This window comes from Molothrus ater, chromosome 1 (genome assembly GCF_012460135.2).
Source record: "Molothrus ater isolate BHLD 08-10-18 breed brown headed cowbird chromosome 1, BPBGC_Mater_1.1, whole genome shotgun sequence".
Lineage (NCBI taxonomy): Eukaryota > Metazoa > Chordata > Aves > Passeriformes > Icteridae > Molothrus > Molothrus ater.
The window spans coordinates 83,045,124-83,069,457 of NC_050478.2; the positions used below are offsets into that span (position 1 = coordinate 83,045,124).

Consider the following 24,334-nt stretch of genomic DNA (forward strand, 5'->3'; position numbering starts at 1 on the left):
AAAATACAACAGGCTTCAAGAAATGAAGGATTTTGAAAAACATAATGAATTTCTGACCTTCTTAACAAATTATTTTTCCTGCTGACTTGCTCTAAGTTGAGTAATAAACAAAAATATGAAGCTGTGTCTGCAGTGACAAATGTATTTCCCCAAAAAGGAATATCCTACAAAAAAAGTTTCTTTTATTTATAAGAAACTTTATAAGAATAAGAGTTGCATATGAAATATAGCAATGCGGTTTTGGGAAAAATTGAAGGAGGAAACTTATTTTTTACTTTTCTGGATGAGGAAGAAGTTTGCCTCTAATACTCAAGAGACTTAAATACAAATGGGAACTTTCACAGTGGGAGGTCTGTTAACCATGAAAACTGAAAGTCACTTGACAGTGGAGGCAGAACTTTCTGTGAGCTATGTAAGAGCAGTGTTTGAGAGTGAATTTTTATTTTTTTGTAGATTTGAGATGTCAAGCATTAAAATTTTTCAGTTGATTGGCATACAGTACTTTGTAAAACTTCTGAGATAATTGAGTATAATATCTGTCACCTTTTCTTTGGTTGTGAGAATGTCCCACTGAATCATTAGAAGACATCTTCCTTTATTCTTCTCTTCAGCTCATCAATGAAATTTTTAGAAGCTTATAACATTAATTAGAATTTTGCTTTCATCTCATATTTATCTGGTGCCTATTTTGTGTTTCTTCTCAGGAAAAACAAATAAAAAGCAGTCTTGCCTTTTTCAATGCTGTAAACATTCCTAAGCTTATATACAAGTTTTGATGTTTTCAAAACAAGCTGACTGACAGGGCTGCAAGAGAAATCAAAGGGATTTCTAATGTGTAGGTGGCACAATCATTTGAGTTGCCTTATAAACATAAAAATATTCATAATTTATTGAAAATATGTTAAAGCTGGGAAAGGCAAATAGAGTTAAAAAGAAATGCTATAAAATCTACATCAAAATCCAAAAATAAGGCTAAATGTAGTGCCACTGCTTTTAAAAAGTGCTTTACTTACTTTATGTGTACTTTTTTTTCAGATGTGCCCAGCTTTCAATACCTCTGCTCCCTATGTGAAGAATAAGAAAGGACATATTTTGTATAATCTTTCAGGGTTTCCTGTGGAAGAGTATTTAGTGAGGTCTTCCAACAAAACAAGGTAACCTTAGAATGTCTAGCTTTTGTTTATCCTTTGTGTATAAACCCTACAGTCCTTCCTGATCCAAAGCATAGACATTTGTCACTGAGAATATAGAGGGTCATTGTCTTTATCTGGTGATTGTTATCAAGGTGTAGAGTTAGGCTGCAATTCAAGGTAACACGAAACACCCTCAATGGTCACATCTCAGAACTTCCTCCAGCAGCTGCATGATGATCACCTCTAGGCTGGAGGATGATCAACTCTATTCTGGAGTTTCTTCCAGGTAGTGAGTTATTTCAGCATCTCAGAGATGCATATCTAAACCAGGTGAACAAAATAATTTCCATTCCTCAGAGACTCAATCAAACAGAGGTGGACATGCTCCAATTAATATTTTCTTTGAAGTAAAAAGGGCTGGTGTGCCCCTGGCAATACTTCATATTCTGTGATATCTGCAACAGAGGTTATCTGCTGTATTTTGAAGTTTATTTATATGCCTTTACAACTCAACCGCTGCTGATAATGTAAGTGGAAATATTAGACCATGTATGATTTTATTGAGGTGAAGAGAGTGTTAGCCATTTATATATTAAAAGAAGGTGCATCTGATTTGATATAAATAGAGGTAAGCATCTTTGGATGAAAGATTTGAGCTAATATATGAATGATGTAGGCAGAAATAAAGCTGTTTAAGATGCTTCTCACTTGCTCACAACCCTTCCTGCTGCTCAAAGATTTCAGCTTTCAGAAAGAAAAAATTCTTATCTAAGGGAATACCTTTGCTAGAAAAAAAACAATAATATTCACCTGATTAAAAACTGCATTGTCCCTCTTTTTAAAAAGGAAGGCATTTGTGAGGGGTGAAGTTTTACTTTCAGTTGAAAAATAAAGCATTACTGCAGGTATCTCAACTTTACCCTTGCAAGAAAACTGCAGAGCTTAAGGCAGATAACTTTTTGTTACTTTAATTTCTACTATCAGATATGGTGGTTGGTCTTTTGGAGGGATGAAAACATTTGAACTTCAAGATAAAAAATTGAATAACACCAAATCTCTGCCTCTGGCTAAGGTAAGAGTTGCAAGTATGTTTGCACATCTGTATGTATGTATTGATTACCTTTTCACGCTTCCAAAATCATAGCACTTAGCAAATAAAAAATCATTTCATGAAATCCTTGCACTTAAATAATTGGGAAAAAATCCTTTGTCTTTTATCATCTAACTCTGTTCATAATCCTTGAAATAATCTCCTGTGTTTGATAAACTGTTTTAAATGAGTCAAATGATATACTTTTTTTTTTTCTCCCAGTGAACTCATTTTAAAATCTAAGTTTAAAACTTGCTTTTAGATAGTCAGCCAAATAATATTTTTTTTTTGTATTCTGCAAAAAGCCAATGTCAGAATTGGCCAAAGTGCATTGAACACCACAGTAATGGGTTGCTGTTGATGCTTTTCATGCCTACAAGGGATACTTTTCTTTGCTTCATTTCTCTTACCACCCTCCCCCTAAGAGTAAAGACATCTTCCAGGAGCAGCTCCTTCTGCATAACAAACATACTATTCTTTTCTCAAAAGAACCTTTCTAAAATGTTCCAAGGGAAATAAAATCTCCTGCATTGGTAAGTGCCTGTTAGCCTCCAGGTCTCATCCCAAGTTTTCACAATATGGAGATACTGTACCTCTCAGGGCCACTGCATACCAAAAGGCCCTAAGGAAAAACCCATTATTTCAATTGTGCTTAGAATAATCCTTCTTTGATTTTTGGGATTCATTCAAATATAGATGCATTACAAGTAGAAGAGGAGCAGCCTTGGAGAAGTATTGATGCATATCAGTGATAAGTCTCTGTCTTTGAATTTGAGGCAAACAAGATTTGTTAAGAGGAAGATGTGCATTTTCCAGATTCTAGATTAGGATATGAAAGAAAGATGTTTCTGCCTTTAAATATTTTAATGTAAATATAGATTTTATTTGGGCTTTAAAAAGGAAAACAAGGAACAGCATAAGTAAGCTCCATACCAAAATCCATTTTGAGACAAAGTGTAAGGAAAAAATACAGATTTTCTCCAGTCCAATGTAATTTCATGCTTAGTTTTGCAAAATAACTTCCTGTTTCTAATGTTTGTTCCATATAATTTTTTAGAAAAATTCCTATTTTATATACAAATCTGAGCATATACAGATTTTCATTTTGGTAATTTGTAATCTCTCTTTTATACCCAGATATTTTATAGGTTTGAACTCCAGTTCCATCATTCCTTCATGAGAAACCTGAAAGTTTTCAGCAATATTTTTTTTCTGACTTCCCATTTTTCCTGTGTATCTTTAATCATTTTAGATTCTTGTTTTGACATGCTTGCACAGTGGTTCTTTTTTTTTTAGTGTGTTTGGTATAGAGCACAACCTGCCATCAGGACAGTGATAAATTATAGTTTTATTCTTAGTGAATAAACTTCATATTTCAGACCCAAAGCAAATAGTGGAGTAAATTTATAAAGGGCACTGTGTTATCTAAAGCATCTCCTGGAAATGTCTTTCAAGGGATGCAATGTCAAGTTATTGCATTAACCTTTCAGTAACTAATGACCAGATTTTTACTTTGACCTTTCAGGTCTGTTCATGAGACAGTGAATGTACCATTTACATAGCCTGATATGAAAGAAAATGAGGAATTTGCATTTGAAGAGAATTACTGTATGATTCACTTCATTTTAGAAAATTTCTGAATCTTTATACGTTCTTTTCCAGTGCTTGAAAAGCCAACAATTTTTCTTGTTCAAATTAAAAATATTTATTTAGTAACCATTTTACTGTACCTAATCATACTGTGCTGTATATATTACATATATGGTATATTGCATGCACATGAAGTATATATGCATATAAGAGAGAGAATATATCTGTGGCATGACAAATAGGGCTGATTAGAAACATTGTTTATTGGCATTCATTGGTGATCAGTGCTAGCTAGCAAAAGCACAATTTCTCAAATTTTTTGTATTTTCCTGACTGTATATTTTTTGGCTTCCTTTGGTAATATGGCCAAAAAATTGTTCCACAATAGCTTCAGAGCTGCTGTTTTTATAGCATAATGAAATATAGGAAGAACATGTGGTAATTTAAAATACTGCCGAAAGGCAAATTATTCTGTTCACATGTCCTTTGGAAGAGTATATTTTTCCAATCCCAAAGGTTGGGACTTGAGGCTTTACAGTACAGTTATTGTATAAGTGTCCAGAGGAAAAAATTACATCTTCCTTGTTTAATATCAGTCATTAATCTGGTCCAGCAATGCTGAGGGACTTCTCTGCTCCTTCTCATCCTTTTTTCTTGATAGGCATATGTTAGGTGAAATGTAAGTCTAGCTTTATTCTGGAATATTAATGGCAAGTAAAAGATTATGTAATAATGTAAAACATGTTTTCATAGAACTTCAATCTGATGTGGTGAGGGGTTGTGTTTTTCCTTGGGAAAGAATTTTCCTAACTATGAATAAAGTAAAAATTAATTTTATTGATGCATATGGTTTTCTATTCCTCAGCTCTTTTCTGCCCTCTGTAAATAATTACCTGTGTGGCACAAAAGAAATATGAAAGATGTTTCAGCTAGAGCGAGTACATTTCCTCTTATTATATTTTACCTTTGCTAATAATTTTGAATAAGAAACAAGTCTTTAGAAAAAAGACCTTAAATATAACTTCTGGTGAAATGAACAACCTTAAATGTCTCTTTTTCCTGTTTATAATAAATTAAATATCCATTTGGTTATTTCCTCACGATTTGATTCAGTTACATAATGCAGCTTGGAGGATAATTCCAATTAACATGTTGGATATTGAAATATGTTGTTACACACAATGCTCTATTGTGGTATTCATTTCAATACTGGTTGCATTAATTTATTTCAAAGGTGCTCTCTGAATATTTGCTGGTTTTCCCTTGCCTAAATTAAATGAGGATGTGTTGTCAGAATTTTGCTTTGTTTTTTCTTTTAATTGCCTTTTTTTTTTCCAATGCAACAGACACACTTGCAGTGGAGTTTCATTATGTATGTATGTAAAACCTTTCAAAAAATTATAGAATTGGAGGTGGGTGTATGGGGCTGAGAAAAAGACAGGTTACCCTTGACCACTTGCTTCTTTTTGTCCTGATTGCTACTTGCACAGGGGGTGCTGCAATGCAAAGATTTTCAGTTTTCCTCATGAATCTTAGATTTTCTTTCACTACCTTTTGTTAAAGACTGCTCTTGTTGATTAATGAATGGGGGATTTATTTTGTGGAATAATTTGTGGGAATTGAACTGGAGAAGAACAAAGGAATTTCATGACTTTGCAAAGAGGAGAAGACGTTAGGTTTTGTTCTTTTTTCTTTTCGTAAATGTTGGGATATAGGGGTTTGAGACATTTGAGTACCATGTGCCATTACATTACATGGCGCATGGAAGATATCCAGGGGATCAGGCACAGCCTATGTGGATTTATGAAAGGCAGGTCCTGCGTGACCAACCTGCCCTTCTATGACAAAGTGACCTGCTTACCAGATGAGGGAAAGGCTGTGGATGTTGTCTATCCAGATTTCAGTGAAGCATTTGACACTGTCTCCTACAGCATGCTCCTTCTAAAACTGGTTTTCTTGTGGCTTGGATAGCTGACTCTTATGGCTAAAAAACTGAGTATATGGCTGGGCAAGAGAGTTATGGTGCTACATCCTCTTGGTGGCTGGTCACTAGCTGTGTTCCCCAGGGCTCTGTTTTGGGGCTGGTCCTACTTAACATCCTTGTTGATGATCTGGATGTGGGGATTGAGTGCACCCTCAGTAAATATGCAGATGACACTAAGCTGTATGGGGGTGGGTGTTGATCTGCTTGAAGGTAGGAATGCTTTTCAGAAAGACTTGGACAGACTCAGTCATTGGACGGAGGATAACTGCATGAGGTTCCATAAGGTGAAATGCTGTGTCCAGAACTTGTGTCCCAGCAGCCCCATGCAGTGTTACAGGCAGGGGAAGAAGTGGCTTGAGAGCTTTTTGGCAGAAAAGGGATCTGAGGGTCCTGGTTGACCACCAGCTGAATATGAGCCAATGTGTGCCCAGGTAGTGACATCTTGGCCTACAGGATGAGGGTAGCCTAGCCAGCAGGACCAGGGCAGTGATTTTCACCTTATATTCAGCATTGCTGAGGTAGTACCTCAAGTACTGTGCTCAGTTCTGGGCACCTCACTTGAAAATAACACTGAGGTGCTGAAGCGTATCCAAAGAAGGGCAGCAAGGCTTGTGGAAGGGTCTAGAGAACATGTCTCATGAGTAATGGCTGAGGGAGATGGGTTTGTTTTGTCTTGAGAACAAGAAGCTCAGGGAGCACCTCATTCCTCTATACAACTCCTTGAAGGAAGGCTGTAGTGAGGTAGTGGCTGGTCTCTTCTGCTGTACCTGCAGAGAGAACAAGAGAAAACTGTCTTGAGCTGAAACAGGCGAGATGTAGATTAGATATTGGGAAAAAAAATATGGGGGTCAGGAATTGGAATAGTTTTCCCAGGGAGTTGGTGGAGTCATCTCTGGAGGTGTTTAAGAAGTGTTTGGATCTGATGCTGGGTGATGTTGTTTAGTGTTCTAGGAGTTACAGTGGTAGTACTGGGTTAGTGGTTGGACTTGGTGATGTTAAAGGTCTCTTCTAACCTTGATGATTTGATGATGCTGTTGAGATTTCAAGCAGTTTGGAATACCACATAAGAGTATAAAATGTGAAAGATAATGCAGACAAACATAATGGCAGATCAAAGCTGTTAATTTTTTACAAAATGGCTAACAGAGCTTGTGGCAAAGATTAAATGGTGAGAGAAGAAATGACAGTGGACCTCAGAGTGGTTCTTGGAATTATGATCTAGGATAGATGGGAAGAAATAAAACAGACTCAGAGTACTGTAAACCTCACCTCACAAAAATGTGGAGATTCAAACAAGTAGGTAGTCAGGAGAACTAATCTGAAGAAAATTATTAAGAGAGGGAAACAGAATTGAAGGTAAGGCAGCCTACACTGGGAAATATAGAGGAGAATGTGTCAGAAAAAACAGTCAGAGTCTGGAACTAGAGTCCATGTAAGGATTGTAGTTGGATAGCATAAGAAAAAAGAAAAAAAAAGGCAGAAACATCTGCAAGTAAATGAGAACAGCATCAAGGAATGATTAGAGAATCTTTAGAGAAGTTCCTAAGATGTAACTGTATAGGTGGCAGTTCTAGAAATGATGAAATTAGGAAAACTGATGACTTGGGAGTGTTAAGACAAAAAAGATGTATATTAAACCCTGTTCACTTTGCATTATTATTCAGAGTACAGAGAGACAATGAGAATTGTCCTACCTATGATGTACAAAATACAGAGTATAAACAGTTGATATCAAAGACAGAAAGGTTAGGAGTTTTTCAACTGTTTAAAAAAGAGGGGAGAGGAAAGGGTGCTATGATGTGAGACATGGTTAGTAATCAAATGGTTTTAAATGTCACTGAGACTGAAAATAAACATCCATAATAATTTGACTTCATTTTCATTATGGATAATATATATTCTAAGGCACTATGATTAACAGTAATGGGTGATAAGAATCAGTTTCTAACTACAGAGGAAACTCAAACCTCAGTATATTTGGTTTTGGGACATATCAAGTCCTCAGCAATGGTTTTAGCAAGTAGAAGTGTGGACTAAGAGTACTTTATCAAGTCAGGATGATCTGCATGATCTGAAGATAAAGTATATGTTACAAGAGAAGTGTTTCCCTGTGTTCCTCAGAGAGTCTGGCTTGTCTGCCTTAAGGTTTGTCTGCATCAATTTCCTCCATGTTTAACAAGCCACTGATACAAAGTGAGCAGCTTTGTCTATGGAACAGCTTCATACCTTGTAAACAGTGCTTCCTTGATTCTTTCTTTCCCCCTCTTTCTAGAATATTCTGTTCCTAGATACTTTATGCTGTGTGTCATATGTAGGTATTATTTAGAAAAGTCTCTTTGGGATTTCAATGATTCTTCCAATTTGAGCAATAGTTTTGCTCATCTATTTGCATTTTTAATCAAACTGGCAGGTGTTATTTTCACATTTTTATCCCTCTATTTCTTCAACCACATGTGTGTAAAGGAAGGGAGACATAGTGTTCCATTAAGTCAGAGAATCTCAATTTAGTAATAAACATATGTGTACAGCTCCAACAATAGAAAACTGCTGCATGCTGTTGAAAGACTTATGCAAATCAACCAATTCTGTTCTGCCTGGTTGACTTTCTTCTATAAATAAATGTCATAACAAAAGAATTAGATATCCTTCATGCAATTCTTAAAGGTATGTGAACTTTCAGATCAGCATGCAGATTGAACTAATTTTTGATTGACATTTTCCATTCTTTCTTCTAGGTGTGGTATAACCAAAAAGGTTTCCATTCACTGCCATCGTACTTAAATGAACTCAATAACTTCATTCTGTGGCTGAATTTACCTTCTAATGTGGATTGGAGACAGTATGGTAATAGGTTTTTTTTTTTTTTGTATATTTTCATATGTTTTGGAAAGTAGTTTTTAAATAAACTATAATAATTTTAAGTATGAAAATTTTTGGTTTACAGTAGGATTTCAGGGTTCAATTTCTCTGGATGACTGTAAAATGAAAACTTTACAAAGTTTTTGTGGAGAATATAGTACACAGTAAGGTAAAATTTGAATTTAAAGCTCAACATGTCATATGAGTTCCTTACAAAGACATTCTGTGGAATAAGTAAGTGTAAATTTGTTTGGGATGTTAGTCCCTCTGAATCTGCTGCTAGGGCTTACTGAAATGGCATGACTAAGGCACAACAGACTATGGATTTATAATTTCTTTGGCACTTTGCTATATCTCCTTATATAAATATCCAGAGTAAATCCAGATTAGCCTGTAAATTCACAGACCAATGTGATGTTTCACATCATTCTGTTACTCAAGGAACAGGAAAGGCTACTGTATATTATTATTGTACAAAACAAAAGAGCAATTAATATATCTGGCATATGAATTCTCTGATTCAGATATCCTGAACTTTATAAAAAATTGTTAAAGTAAAAATTTTATGAACTGACATCTATAAAAATGACTGCTGCCAAAGACTCAGCTGTTAACACAGATGATGTGGGTGTGGAAATCTAGTTTGAAGTCTGGGCTTGATTAACTTCACAAATTCATGTTAATTTCTATTCATTCTAGTTCCTTTCATTCTTAAAAATTCTGTTAAATTGGAATTTGGTTTAGGGAAACTTAAAAAGAGCTTTTGACCAATTTTTAAGAGTTCTTGTAAAATTAGGTTGGTTTTCTGTAGTGGAAAGATTTTAAGTGTTTTTATAATGACGAAAGAAGACGAAATCAATGAAAATGGGGAAGGAGTCCTGAGAATCTAAAATCAGAGATTCATTAAGAAAGCTTTGTGGCATGTCCAAGAAAAAAGAGTAATGTCTTGCTTTCACAATGGCTGGGCTTTCATTTTTTCTAAATGAATTATGAGAATGGAACAAAGGTAATATGTTTACACAGAAAGTTTGAATGGAATGAAATCAGATATTTTAATGAAAATTTTTAATAGAAACCAATTTTTAATCAACTTTCCCTGCACTTCATGAGTCTTACTGATGCTAGCTTTTTTTCTATACCATTAGATATCTCATTTTGGAACTTAAATGTTTGTGTACCCTTACTTTTATATCTATCATGGAGAATCAGGGTTTGCTGTCCTGCCTACACTCAGAGAAAATGATAACTTTCCCAAAGATTTGTGGGAATGATTTATTTTTTGGTATTTCATGACACAGAAACACAGCAAGAACAACAGCGCTTAAGAAATGCAAGTCTGGTACTGACAGTACAAGTGTGTGTTTATTGTATAATCTTGTGGCAGAATGTGTTAGCTGCCTGCAAAGAGCTTTCTTAAGCTCTACTTAAGAACTAGAAACCAATTTATTTTTTTTTTCATCTATTGGAGAAGTGCAATAAAGATGGACTGTTCATGCTCTGGAGGCATAATCTGGAGGGAGGTGTGACAGAAATCTTGGGAAGATAGGTCAAGTTGCCTACCTAGATGTCTGTATATATATATATTTGTTTGTGTGCGAACACACATGTATATGTTTGGGGAGACCAATATATATGTATATTTTATTTCTAAAAACCAGTTTTCCAGTGCTGTATGGACCATCTGAACTCAGTTCACTCTGATGTTTAACTTTCTCTTATTTAAGGATACTGTTCTAACAGAGAAGATCTATTCATATGCTTTTGTTATTCAAATTGTTATATGCAGTCCTGTAAGCCAGCAGTCAGAAGACCACTAACTGTGCTCCAAGACTGAAATCTATTCTTTTTGATTTTTTTTTTCCTTCTTCCAAACTCTGTTTATTGGCAAGGTCAGTTCTAGAATATTGTTGGAAATTGCTGTGAGGAAGTTTGTTAAGATGCTGCAGAGACATGGCTTTGTAGTTCTGCTTCGCATTAATGACATGTTATTTCACAGAACAACATTTTCCTGTCAACAGAATGCTTCTACATTACTTTTAAGTGATATAAAAATAATTTGGTGCTTTAAAAGGGACTGTAAGGACAAAGTCCTTTCTTCCTTCACCAAAAAAATAATATTGCTTTACAGAAAGACGCTTACTACAATAGAGCATTGCCGTGGATGTAAACAATAGCAGCAACTCTGATATTGAAACAACATTGAGTAAGGTCAACAAGATCAACCACTTGTTTAAGTGCTCATTCAAAAGCTAAGAAACACTTTCACTTTGCAGGGATATCCTGTGTGTATTTCTTGAACATGAACCCAGTAGGAGTTCTCCCAAGATCTTTGGAGGAGGGAAGAGCCATTACAGACCACATACTGAGTTCTACCTGCTTTGCCCACAAGGACAGATCCAGTAACTTTTAATGGAGATCAGTGGCACTAGTCCAAATTTGTGAAAGGTTTTGATAAAAAGGAGCTGAACAGGAGGCTAATTGCTTTTGTCTAATGTATTTTCTGCAGTCATGAGGATACAGAGAATATAGACTTATGATTTGATATGAAAGTTTGAAGGAAAAAATTTTACCCAAGAGCATAGAGGACATATGCTGCCTTGCACTGGTTTATATCTCCAGGGATTTATATCTGTTCAAAAAGCTTTGAAAAAAATTATTACTTTTTGTTCTGTCTGTCCAAGTTACTGAGTCTTCAGCATGCAGCAGCAGGAAATGATATCTATTTCGTGATTAAAAAAATCGGTCTTTTTTGCTATTGTGTAATCTGATCTTCAAATACTTTCTCTGCAAGTATAGAGATTTCTCCTCACCCCTGTCTCTTAACAATTTGGGATTATTGGTAAATTTCTCTGTGAGGATGCTTGGAAAGTTACAATGTTTGTTTCTTGTAATTTTCATGTAGATAGTGATGTGTCTGTTGAAGAAAATGTGTGTGCCCAGCTGGAGGTGCCCGTAACTAGATGGAGCAACAAATTGGCCCAATCAGTTTATGTCAGTTTAGTGTAGTAAATGGATCAGATGTCTCTTTTGGAACAGCAGTTCAGTGATACTTCTTGTATAAAAATATGTCATTTTCTCTATCATGTGGATATTCACCCCTACTTTCATCATCATGTAAGTCTTTGATCCCATTGTGGGAAAAAGTCATCTGTCTCAACTGTGGAAGAAATCAAATGCATTCTGTTTCCTAGAGGGTTATAAATTTAGTGACAGATGATAAAAATGAATATGTTAATAAATAGTTTTTAAAAAAATTAGTAAAACTCTTCAACAATGAAAGTAAGATATGCTGGATTTTTGTCCAAACCCTTTACCTCTGTTATTCAAGCTTATATGAATGATGTTTTCTAATCTTTTTCTGAAATGCTGCATTCTTGCAACAAAGTAATGCAATTGTGAGCAAATAAAAATGCCATAATGAAGTAAGAAGAATAAAAAGCTAAAAGGCAATAGTTTTTGATTAAGCTTAAGATAGAAATTTTGATCAAGTAAAAATGTTATTTTTTACACCTAATTGTATAATATTGAGTCAGAATGGGGCTATTATGCTGGAGTATAGGAGAAGGACTATAATCTCACTCTTAGGGTAAGGCTATATAAAGAAAAAAAGGAATAGTTGTCGACTATAATTTTGACTGTAAAGCAGAGTGGTCAAAAAAGTTCATATATCATTGTTCAAAGAACAAAAATGTCTCAGTGTAGAAGGGGCTTTTGCAATTCAGCTGCCCCATCTTAGGATTCATACTGAAGTCATTGATTTTTTAAAAAAGCTTTCATACTAGGATTCATTGTTGCTTTCATGTAGCATCCTCATTTATTTCAGATTCAATTCTTCAAAAGAGAAGAAGGGATCAAGCGAATCATTTTCAGCTGAATTTTGGTGGAAAGTGGCTGTATAGTTTCCTGAATGCTTTGCAAATTATAACTTTAAACCTTATTACAAAGGAAACTGTGAAATGGCCTTTGGATGGAGCATTCTTAACCATGTCTAGTTAGTGGGGGAAACTAAAATAGAAACCATTAATGATGGTGCTGCCTGTGAAATTCTCCATATAAATTGTAATTTTCAGATATATATATATATATATATACTACCTCAATTTTTCTAATGCATAATATTTAATCTGAAATAAAATGTCTTGCATAAGGAAAGCTAGATTGGTCTTCTATTCAAGTCTGCCACAATCATGATATTTAGAATCAGTAGCACAGATCTAAGCTGATCTATGTACCCAAGATTCAGTTTGACGTTACAGACAATTTACAAAGAAGTGCCAAGAGACACACCCAAAATACAGTGCAGAACCAGAAAATACACCTAAGGACAACTCTGACTAATCTACAATGATGGCATACAATCTTGAAGACGTTTAGGGTTTTTTTCATCTAGATTTCTCCAAGTGATACTGAAAAAGTATTGCTGAGTTCATATCACTTTCCTCATTTTTACTGAAAAACCACAGATTTTGAAGTCTATTTATGTAGAAAGTTGCACCCAAGTGGGATGGACTCGACTACCAATATCTTCTGTTCTTTATCATGTACAGTATGGAAACATCCAACTCTAAAGTTATGCCAAATTGTGCATGTCTTTATTTTCTGACAGAGGGCCAGCGGGTGAGGATGTGAGGTAAAAGATCTGGAGCACTTTCTCTTGAAGGCACAGATTGAAGACTATTAGTAAGATGTTGGTACAGGGGAAGGTGCCCTGAGTTGTGCAGCTCCTGAATTGCAACAGGGCAGGATGCAGAATGTTCACAGCAAGATTGTCTAATGTGAACTCATTTTCCTTTTTCCTGTGAGCATTCCTATCCAGAATGAAGTATATTATTTTATTGTACAAAATGTTATAATCCTTCTAATATTTTATGAAGAATTTATTTCACTAGGTTAGGAATGTCTTTTTAACAAATTAGAATCTAAAATTTGTTTAAGCAAGAACAAGGTAAGGAAAGGAGGAGGATTGTTCCACCTGGAAGGGGGAATACAAAAGGGAAATCACAGAGAAGCTGAAGGGGGTACAATGAATAGTTTACTGCTTCTTCTACTGTTAAACATGTAGCATGGGACTCCTAGTGTCATTTTTGAAGTAAATACACTCTCCTGCCTAGGTCCCAGCTGTGCTACTCCTGAAATTTAATTAAACTGTAAAATTCTGACTACTTCCCATCTCTTTTTTCCATAGTAATGTGACTTGCAGGACTGATAAAAATGTCCTTGTTCTCAGTTGTATAAAAAACAAAGTCTTTCATCAAGCAATACAAGAGATGACAACTGGGCCGTTTAAATTAATGAAAGACAAAAATGAGGAAAAAAGAAAGACACACCAAAAATATAGTTAACTATAGGCAAAACAACAGAGAAAAGAAAGAAAGAGAAGCTTCACAGCTGAAAAAAAGCTGAAAAAATATATTCCCATTCCTGAATTACTTTTGCTTGGTATTGGAAAAGTTGGAATGTATGTCTGTTACAATTTTTCACCTCTGCCCATAAAAAAGCCTAAGTGATCACCGTAAAAAGAATGTGACCAACTGCATGCTGAGGACATAGATGAAGGATGTTTTAGGATGATAAAGAATGTTTTTGTTGTGATTAAGTCAGGAGAATATAATGGCAATCTGCAGTTGTGGAAGTAATGATTTTTATACTGAGAAATTTATGAAAAGGAGCAGACAGACTAAGTGGTGAATCATATCATATTTGGTGTTATGACCTGGGTTGCTTTTCCCTAGTGAATACTGATATGGTAAAATTTTCCCTGAGGGCTGTTCACACAAGGCTTGCAAGTACAGTCCTTAAAAAAATTCTTGCATAAACACCAGAAGCATCTGTTTAATAGTAGCTTTATAATTTAGAACTTCTTAGTTTATCTGTCATTTATATTTTTTAAGTCCTCAAACATGGCAGATAGTTTTCAACTTAATGAGCCTCATTATAGCAGCTTCGCATAGTAAGAAGGCATATAAAGCCAAGAAAGTATCAATAAGTACATTTTGCATCATTTTAACAGCTGTATTGGGACAGAGATATGTGTAAAAAAAGATGGTCTAGGTGGTTAGAAGAAATGTAGGAAGAAATAGAGGTTATAAAAGTACATGGAAAAGTTTTTTAAATAAAAATATATATATACTAGCCAATATATTAATTCTGTTGGTTTGTTCTGGTATTTGAAGATAAATTATAACTTCTTTCTTGAGTTCAAGGGAACTTTTTTTGCTCCATGAATTACAGGCCAGTTTGTTGGCTTTGTTCAAAAATCATCCTTTTTTTGCCAACGGGGTGAAGAAATCATTATACTAAAAAGGTATCAAATTCAGAGATTTTCGTGCCCCAGACTAATTGAAGAAACTTAAAATACTGAATGAAAGGCAAGAATTACATTTAATACAGTGGTAGAATTTTGAATTCTAAACACAACTGAACTTAGTTTAGCACAGTCATACTTTTCTTACTTGTAGCCAGAACCTTGTGAAATTTAATTTCAGTTGTGAGTATAAATTAAAAGAAAATGTAATCCTTTCTTTCATCTACATGATTTGAATGTAAATTGACTGTCAAAAATGTTTGCTGCTCTTAAGATGTGTGATTAGTTTTTGTGACTATTCCATAGAAAGAAATTAATTCAGTGTAACAGACTTTTGATTAGTATTGTATGATACAATACTGCAAGGAGCATTATACTATTTAATGTCATGGATTTTTATTTTCCCCTGCAATTACCTCTTTTTCACAGTTTCCCTTTATTCTGTATGTTAATAGAAAAGGAAGTTAAAGCAGTGCAGTTCTGCATATGGAACCCAAGTCAGCTGCTGTAGACTTTTGTTTAATACCGATGCAGTAATCTGAAAGTTTTGTTAGTTCCCCCCTGAGATCTTGCTGCCAGGCAAGGAAGGGAATTGTCCCGCTCTGCTCTGCACTAGAATGGCCTCACCTTAAACGATGTATACAGTTTTGGGTGCCACCAAAAAGACATTAAGCTGTTAGAGAGCACCCAAAGGAGGGCCACAAGGATGGTGAAGGGCTTGGAGAGGATGCGTTATGAGAACCAGATGAGGTCACTTGGTTTGCTCAGCCTGGAGAAGAGAAAACTGAAGGGAGACCTCATTGCAGTCTTCAGTATGCTCACAAGGGGAAGTGGAGAGGCAGGTACTGATCCCTTCACTCTTGTGACCAGTGACAGGACTTGAGGAATTGTCTGAAATTGACCCAGGAGAGGTTTAGGTTGGATATCCTAAAGGAAAAGAGAGTGGGTGGGCACTGAACAGGCTCCCCAGGGAAGTGGTCACAGCAGCAGCCTGAGAGAGTTCAAGAAGTGTTTGGACAATGCTCAGGCACATGGTGTGACTCTTGGGGTGTCCTGTGTAGGGTCAGGAGTTGGATCTGATGATCCTGGTGGGTCCCATCCAATTCTGCATATTCTATGAGTCTTCTAATATGCCCACTTTTATTCAAGCTTTAGAAAAACCTAGAAAAACTTTCTGGAAACTAAACTAAACATTTTTTCCTGTCATGCTACTTCTCCTTTACATAAATGGAAATTCCATGGTTCCAGTGGGAAAAAATATTTTCTTTGATATGCCCGTTTTGCTTCAGCACAAATAGCAGCAATTGTTTAAAAAATTAATGCTTTAAAAGAAAAACAAAGGAAAATTTTAAACAGTCCCTGAAGGTACATGACATGAAAGACTTCTACAAATAGCAAGATACCTATTAGTGATACATCAAAATGTTATTGCCTTGAATCTTCTTTTGTTTTTCTAACTACCATTGGGCTTCAGTGTACTGCATTTAGCTGTTATTTGAAAAATCTTTACCTTGTACAAATTTTATGTGTGAGTTAATCATCATCCTGTTTTTCAGCTTTTTACCATGCAGTGACTTAGTGATGTTTAGATTACTTTGGCTTGAAGATGAGAAATGAAAAATTAAAAGGGCAAAATAAATGCATGCTTAGTTAAATTTCACCTGTTAGTAGAATGAAGATTTTTTTTTTTTGTCTTTATGCAACTGGACTTTAATAAATTCAATTAAGTGGTGCACCTCAGAGTCAATGTAAGGCTACCAATAATTGATATCTTTACCAAAGTTACTGGAAAAATTATTATTGCTGTTAGGATTAAGTTTGTTTCTTTGTTTTAATTTGGAACAGCATAGATTTATTCAGACACTGATCAAATAATGTTGATGTCGTAGTTTATCTTAAGGCCCACTTACACAGCCACGTCCTCAGTCTCCCCCAGTGGTGTGTTAGAGAGAATATTAGAAGTGATAAAACTCATGGGTTGAGATAAAGGCAGTTTAATAAGTAGAAAAAAAGCCACACACACACAAGCAAAGCAAGGAATTAATTCACCCTTTCCTGTGGGCAGGAAGGTGTTCAGCCATTCCCAGGAGAGCAGGGCCTCATCATGCCTAACACTGATTTAGGAAAGCAAATGTCATCACTCCAAACATCCCTCCCATTCCTCATTCTTTCCCCATGTTACAGGGTGAGCATGATGCCATATAGTATGGAATGTCCCTTTGGTCAGTCAGGGTCAGCTGTCCCACTGTCACCCCTCCCAACTCCCTGTGCACCCCCAGTCTCCTCACTGGTGGAATGGGGGAGGAGCAGAAATTGTTTTGGATTCAAGTGCTGCTCAGCAATAGCAGCACAAACATCCCTGTGTTATCTACATTTTTTCCAGCACAAATCTAAAACGTACCCCCATACCAGCTACTATGGAGAAAATTATTTCCATCCAGCACAAAAGCAGCACAGCTGGCACATCTGTCAGGCACACCTGCAGAGATAAGTCACAAGCAGCATCAAGTCCAGTGGAACAGCAACTTCTGCAGTGACAATGTTTTTGCACCTTCACCCCTCACAATTTTTCTTCTTTTTCTTGAAAAGAAGCAAAAAGACACAGTGTTTGTTCATAAACTACCTTCCAATTCCAAAGTTCATTTTGCTAGATTGCTACAGGTTGGTTGCACCAAGAACCAAAATAAGCCTAAGAATTCATTGCCTGCTCAGGACTCCCAAACTAGGCACGTTTTTAATGTAGAGCTCCACAGTTTCAATCAAAGGTGTGACTTTTTTTCCCTTTTGTGAGTTTAGCTTAACAGTTTTTCTCAGCAAAACATCAGTAATCTAAAAATTGCTGAAAGATCTAATCTAAAATCTAAACCAAGTGTATAAATTGCAGTAATAATCTACCCTACCCCAGAAGATTAGGTATATGAACAAATTCTACTTTAGGTTTTGTATTTGGTCTCTTCTGTGGTGTAGATTCTGTAGCAATATACAACACTGTTGAACAAATTTCTCAGCTTCAGAACACAGGAAAGCACTACTACTTCTGTTTATTCATTAGTTTTTAGTGGTTCCAGACTCTGGAAATCACTCCATGGGAGACAGTGTTTGGTTTTGCAGACTGGTATTTGACCTCTTTCTGTTGATTACTAAATATTTAGCCTTTTTATTCATACATGTAACAAGTGTTAACAGTGTACTCCAGAATTTGAAGTCCTTAATAAGATTTACTATTTCATGATTTATTTTTCTTTTCACAGGGATAACACTCTACAGCCAACCATATGGAGGAGCCTTGTTGGATGAGGACAAAATGTGAGCAAACTCTTAAAAAGTTTCACAGCAGCAATCAGCAGACAATCAAAACTATCAATTAAATAAGAATATATGTTACCTGGAATAGATGTTGTGAATTGAAAGACACAATTCAGTTCTACTGAGGGAAGAATTTTTTAGTGTGGTCGGTCTGTAAAGTCCACTGTTTATACCAAAAATAGTTGCAGTATTTTGTAAAGAAAAATACTGAATTTATGCTGGTTGTGTCATAAGTTTTAAACAGGGTTACTGTTTCAAATGATTTTGAGGGTTTAAATTTTAGTTTTCTGTAAAGGGGAAATATTTGCGTAAGCTTCACTTGACAACTCAGACACATGCTGTGCTCTGTAACTCACCTACAGTTTTGTAACTTAACGCATCTTGTTCCTGTTCTTTATTGAGATGTTGACAGTGAAGAGACATTGTGTCCCTGCTCATTGCAGGGTGTTAGAACTAGATGACCTTTAAGGTCCCTTCCAATCCATACCACTCTGTGATTCTATGGTGTTTGCAATCAGGATTAAGGTCCTATTGTCTAGTGTTTTGGTGAGAGGTTGGCCTGAAAAATGCTAGCATTTGAGGGGTTTTCCCCCATTATGTTTTCAGTGCACTATTTGCTTTTTACCCTAGAATGGAGAATGTTCGTCAGTGTGGGGTAGCACTGTGTGTCATGCTGGGTTTCTCCATCCTTACTGCATCCATTGGAACTGCCATAGTGAAGGACAGAGTATCTGGGACAAAACGCTTGCAACACATCACAGGCCTGGGTTACAAAACTTACTGGCTTGCTAACTTCTGCTGTGATATGGTATGTATTGGGTGAGGCAGCATGTGCTCAGGTATGCACTTTAGGCTAGTTTCTTATAAATGAGCAAAAGGAGTCACAGGATAATGAATGAGATTTGAATTGCACAGTGATAGCTCTTGGCTGACATGCTAACAAACATTAAGTCACCATTCCTACTTTAAGGTGAGCAGGGATTGTGTTCCTTGCTTCCCAAAATTGAATTGTAAATTATTTGCTAGCTTTAGCTATGTGCACTATTATACAAATAAAAGGAAATTGGCTAATCAGCCTAGACAGAAAGAATCTTCCACATAGCAGCTCATAGCAGGAATTTCTATGCTTTGAATTTTGCCTTGCACTGGCAAAACCTGACAAATTAGTGGAGAAAACTGAAAACAGTAGTCAGCTACTTCAAGGCATAATTGTGTTATGTGTTGTTGTGGATAATATGAGAGATACTTATGATTAGTACCTTTTATTTTTGTCAAACACTGGAAGAGGCAGCTCAAGGAAGTGGTGGAGTCACCATCACTGGAGGCATTTAAAAGCCATGTAGATATGGCACTGAGAGACATGATTTAGTGGTGGACTTGGCAGTGCTGGATTAATGGCTGGACCTGATGTTCTTAAGGTCCTTTTTTTGGAACACTGTTTTCATTTCGACTGTTCTAATTCTGAAACATTAGATCTTCACCCATACATGCTTGAAATCAGAATTTTCACACTTGAGCAACCTTGTGGTAAGAGCACATTTTTCCAAATGTTATTTACTTGGGCAGTCAGTCTTGGTATTTCGTTTTGCTGCTGCTTCAGATAAGAAGGCTTGGTTAAAAACAGTCCATCATTTGGTTTCTCCTTGTGAGCAAAGTCAACTCCTCATTATTTTCTGCCAATCTCTCAAAATGTTCTCACAAATTCAAGACAGTACTGCATGATCAATCATGATGTGGGAAAGAATAGACACTGCTTTAAATGCTAATTGTGCTACAGATCATTTAGGGACACTGAACACATGAATATATGAACTGTCAAATTTTAAATCCCTCTACGTATTTTAAATATTACAGGCTGTGTCCTGTATTACTGGTAGCAGAATCTTTACTAGGTCTGCAGAAGTATTTGATTTATGAAATTGCTCTCATGGGAAGAAGGCTGTTCTTACTGTCTTTATAGGCATGAATGATATTCATTACTATGTTCAACAAATGGAAAAAGTGTAAGTGCTAGGAAAATGTAAAGAGAAATAAAGACATTTTGTTCAGATTAAGCTTGTGTCACTAGAGGGGCAAAATTAATGCTGTTTAAAGCTGTTTTGTTGTACATGCACAACTTCTGTAATATACCATGATTTCAGGGTAAGATTTCCAATAGAATTTGATTTTAAAGTTATTGAGTTATTTCTCGACAGAAGCCCCAGGCCTATTGAAAAATACTGGGACTCAAATCCATTTTGACCTCTCTAAAATATTTTTAAACAGCTTCAGGATAACTGAAACATATATCTATGGGTGGTATGCTGTGATACTTGTTTATGGCAAAGAAAAGGTACACTGTGAATGAGAACATTGCATCCATCTACATTTTATTCCATTTCCTTCTCTTAAAAAAAAGTATGTTCTCCCAGTAGCAAAGACATGATGGTCTCTGGTTTAATTTGGAACAGGTTTTCCCTGAACTTCAGTATGAAAGTCTAATTTTAATAGTATGTTGTTCTTCTACACTGAATATTTAGCTAGACCTTGATTTGTTGCCTCTATTGCAGTTGTATCTCAGAATCTTAGTTCTATTAGGTTAAATCTATAAAGCTAAATATTACATAAGCAGAGATGGAGGCAGTCAGCACCTAGTGAGCTCAGGTTCAGTGCACAGAGCAGGCAGACACTGAAAATGGAGCTGAGAACAGGTCTTCACATCCTGACATTGCTATTTGCAAGCAGAACCCCTCTCTCTTGAATACTTGGAAATGAATCTCCTGTACCAATCCCTACTTGCCACCCCTAAGAATTGGTTGCCATTACTTCAAGAGACTAAAGAGAGAAACTGCTTTCCCTGTTGCCTAATGGCTGTAATGCTTTTACATATTTTTAACATTCCCAATAAAATATGTAATTTGCTTCATCAGCACACATGGTCCTTCATTAAAATCTCTTTTAAAATTGCATCATTATTATTCTCCCACATGAATGTAGCACCAGTCAGTGAAACTGCTATTTCTGAAACCAAGCCTATGTATTCACAGTGTAATTTGATGTTTTGGAGCAATGGCCCCACACGGACTCATTATCTGGAAGAGTTAGCTTGTTAAATGGATGTATTGGAAAGGTCAATAAAAATAGGATTAAGGGGGATATTCTGTAGTCAGATTTTATCTTGTCAGGTTGTTTCATGTGTAGAGGGCAGTTTCACAGCAAGTGCAGACTATCAAATCTCCAATTGTACAATTGTATTGAAAGTATGGAGAAGTTAATTTGTAAAACCCTCCTATGCAATTTTGGTAAGACCAGTAAGAGATGCTCACCTGCTCAATTTTTTTCCTTCTGTTTCTAGCTGTTTTACATGATTCCAGTCACTCTGTGTATTGGTGTTATTAGTGCCTTCCAGCTATCAGCCTTCACTTTCCGAAAGAACTTGGCAGCCACTGTTCTCCTGCTGATACTCTTTGGGTATGTGATTGGAAATGCTACTATGGAATTACAGGTTCCAAGAAACAAACATAAATCTTTAGATGTAGCTTGCACCTGCTGCTGGATGCATGGTTTTCTGACTTTGTAACTGATTATCATTCACCAAAGCATAGTGAGAAAACAGGCTGAAATGCGAGTTTGAAAATTAAACAAAAAAAGTGGAGGGAGACTTACTCACACATTAAAAAAAAAAAAAAGGAGTGCAGACATCTTAGAAGATACTCAGCCTGTATAACAGTAGTTTACTGTTAGAAACTGATTGTATGTTATCTTCCAGAAAATGAGGGAATATTAACATAGGTCAGAATTTCAGTGCTTAGCTGTGCAGAATATCATCAAGAAGGTAAGAAACAGTTTTATTACAGCTCTAACAATTTTCTGTAATTCAACATAGCTCCAGGAGTTTATATTTCCAATGAGAAGTCTGTCTAATGTGAAGTACTGGGGTGGATGGAGTTTTGTCTCCCAATAGTACTGTGAGAGAGGAAAGTTCTACCATGCTACACTCCTGCTTAGTTTCCTGTGAAAAACAACAGCAACAAAAAAAACCCAACCAAACAAAAAAAACAGCAACAAAAAAAAACCACAAAAAAAACCAAACCAAAAAACCCCAACAAAAAAACCACAAAACCCACCAAACTCAACAGAAAACAACCAAAAAACCCACAAAAACCCCCAAAAAACAAAAAATCAAACCCTTAAAAACCCCCAAGCAACAAACAGGGGAAAACAAAAACAATACCAAAAAAAACCAACCAAAAGCAATCCTGTAATAGAAGGTTAAAATAGCTGTTTCAATAAAGAATTGATATCTCTATAAAAGTAAGTCTGTTCAGCCCTGGGATCAATTATATTAACACTGTGTTCTGTTGTGTCACTTGAGGGGCAGAATTAAAGTTGTTTTGCTGTACATGTACAGCTTCTGTAATACACCATGATTTCAGGGTAAGATTTCTGACAGAGTTTGATTTTGAAGTTATTTATTTATATAAACACAGAAGCCCCAGGTCTGTTGAAACATACTGGAACTCAACTCATAGTGGGACTCACAACTCTTCCCATGTGCTGACTTAGGTGATGTTAGAAATGCTGAAGATGAATTGTTAAAGGAAAAGGCTTCTCAGAATTTTATTACTTATTTCAAGCAACTAATTGTTGCTACCCTTGTAGGGGTGAGTGCATATCTTACAGGACAGATGTTTAGATAATGAAATATCTGAATGAGAGAATGGTAGGCAAGGAAAGAAGAAAGGACCTTCTACGAGATCATGTCATGTTCTATTCCAGAAGAGTCTCAGAAAAACCCTTCAAAAAACCCCCCAATTTACTATATTGCTCCTTGAAAACTGTTTTCAAGGTTTTGTGCCTCCAGAAACTCATTTTTTAGAAACTGTTTAGGTATCCTCAAATCTGGATTTTTTTTCTTGGAAATTCTAGCCTAAGTTTATTCAGAACCATACTTCATAATTGTCCTTCATCAAATGCCTTTCTCAAGCCAAAACAAGCCAAATCCTCTCTTGTAAAACCTTAAAACCTCCAATTCCTTGCATATTCTATTTATCATTTTTCCTTATAATTCCCGTTTGAGCTCCTATTTCCTGGATGTGAATAGCCAAACCAGCATGAACTATTCTAGAGGTCATGATGCTAGGATTTTGTAAATAACTTGTATGAAACATCCAAAGTTCATAATTTTCTCCTCTCTGAATCTTTCTTGTGTACCACCCTCATTTCCCTTCTTCTGCACTTCCATCAAGTGATTCCTTCAAGTTAAGGGCACAAATTCTAACCAGTCTTAGTGCAAAGATTTTACACTTTGAATTCTCACACCTTTTTTTTATTAGCTTTACAACCACTGAATCCTCTTGTGATCCAGTTGCTGTCATATAGTGAGGCATAGGCTTCTATAGAAACCTTAGCCAAGCAGCAATTGAAGCACACAGTACAGAGCTGTATGTCTACTGAAGTCATGACAGGGTTTTTTCTGGTGTGCCATGGGCTTTGGCCCTGCCCACAGTGTACTGCGGCACTGTATCAAGTGCCAGTTATATTGGCATTGTTTTAACCAAAGAGTTGAGTTAAACTTTGAATATTTCAGAAAAAAAAAGTCAGTGAATGAAAATGGGTCTTATTTTGTTGGCTGCAGATGCAGCTTAATCAGCTCAATATAATCCCTACTGTACTGTTCGGCATTGGCTGACATAACAGATGTTGCAGTGATTTTTAACAAGAAAATCTGTGTATTCACTGTGTATTAACATATATTAAAGATCCAATAGCTGTCTGTAAGTTTAATGTGTCTCAAGGACATTGATAAACTTCACAGTTTCCACTCTTCCTAATCTACCCTTTATTCAGCCTAACTACACCAAAAATATGATGAAGCCTATTGTGGCCATTTTATTCTTCCCCAATACTGTGCATATAATCCTCTTTCATCTGCATGCCATCACCATCTGTGTTTTTTTCCTTTAAAATTTTATTTTTCCCTTCAGGATACACTTGTGTGGATTTTTGGATCTAGAACAAAGATAAAAATAGCCCAGTTATACAAAAAAGTTAAAGAGAAGAGGGTGTGTTCGAAAGAATAATCAAGT

At 35.9% G+C, this 24,334-nt stretch overlaps 1 protein-coding gene across 1 annotated transcript in view; it reads left to right on the top strand.

Annotated features, from left to right (window-relative positions):
* ABCA13 (ATP binding cassette subfamily A member 13) overlaps positions 1 to 24,334 on the top strand; it is a 170,186-nt gene that overhangs the window by 102,058 nt on the left and 43,794 nt on the right. Inside the window, 6 exon segments of the mRNA XM_054515921.1 lie at positions 1,036 to 1,154; positions 2,118 to 2,205; positions 8,533 to 8,641; positions 18,212 to 18,266; positions 18,897 to 19,074; positions 21,601 to 21,716. Coding sequence (XP_054371896.1) covers positions 1,036 to 1,154; positions 2,118 to 2,205; positions 8,533 to 8,641; positions 18,212 to 18,266; positions 18,897 to 19,074; positions 21,601 to 21,716 — 665 coding nt within the window.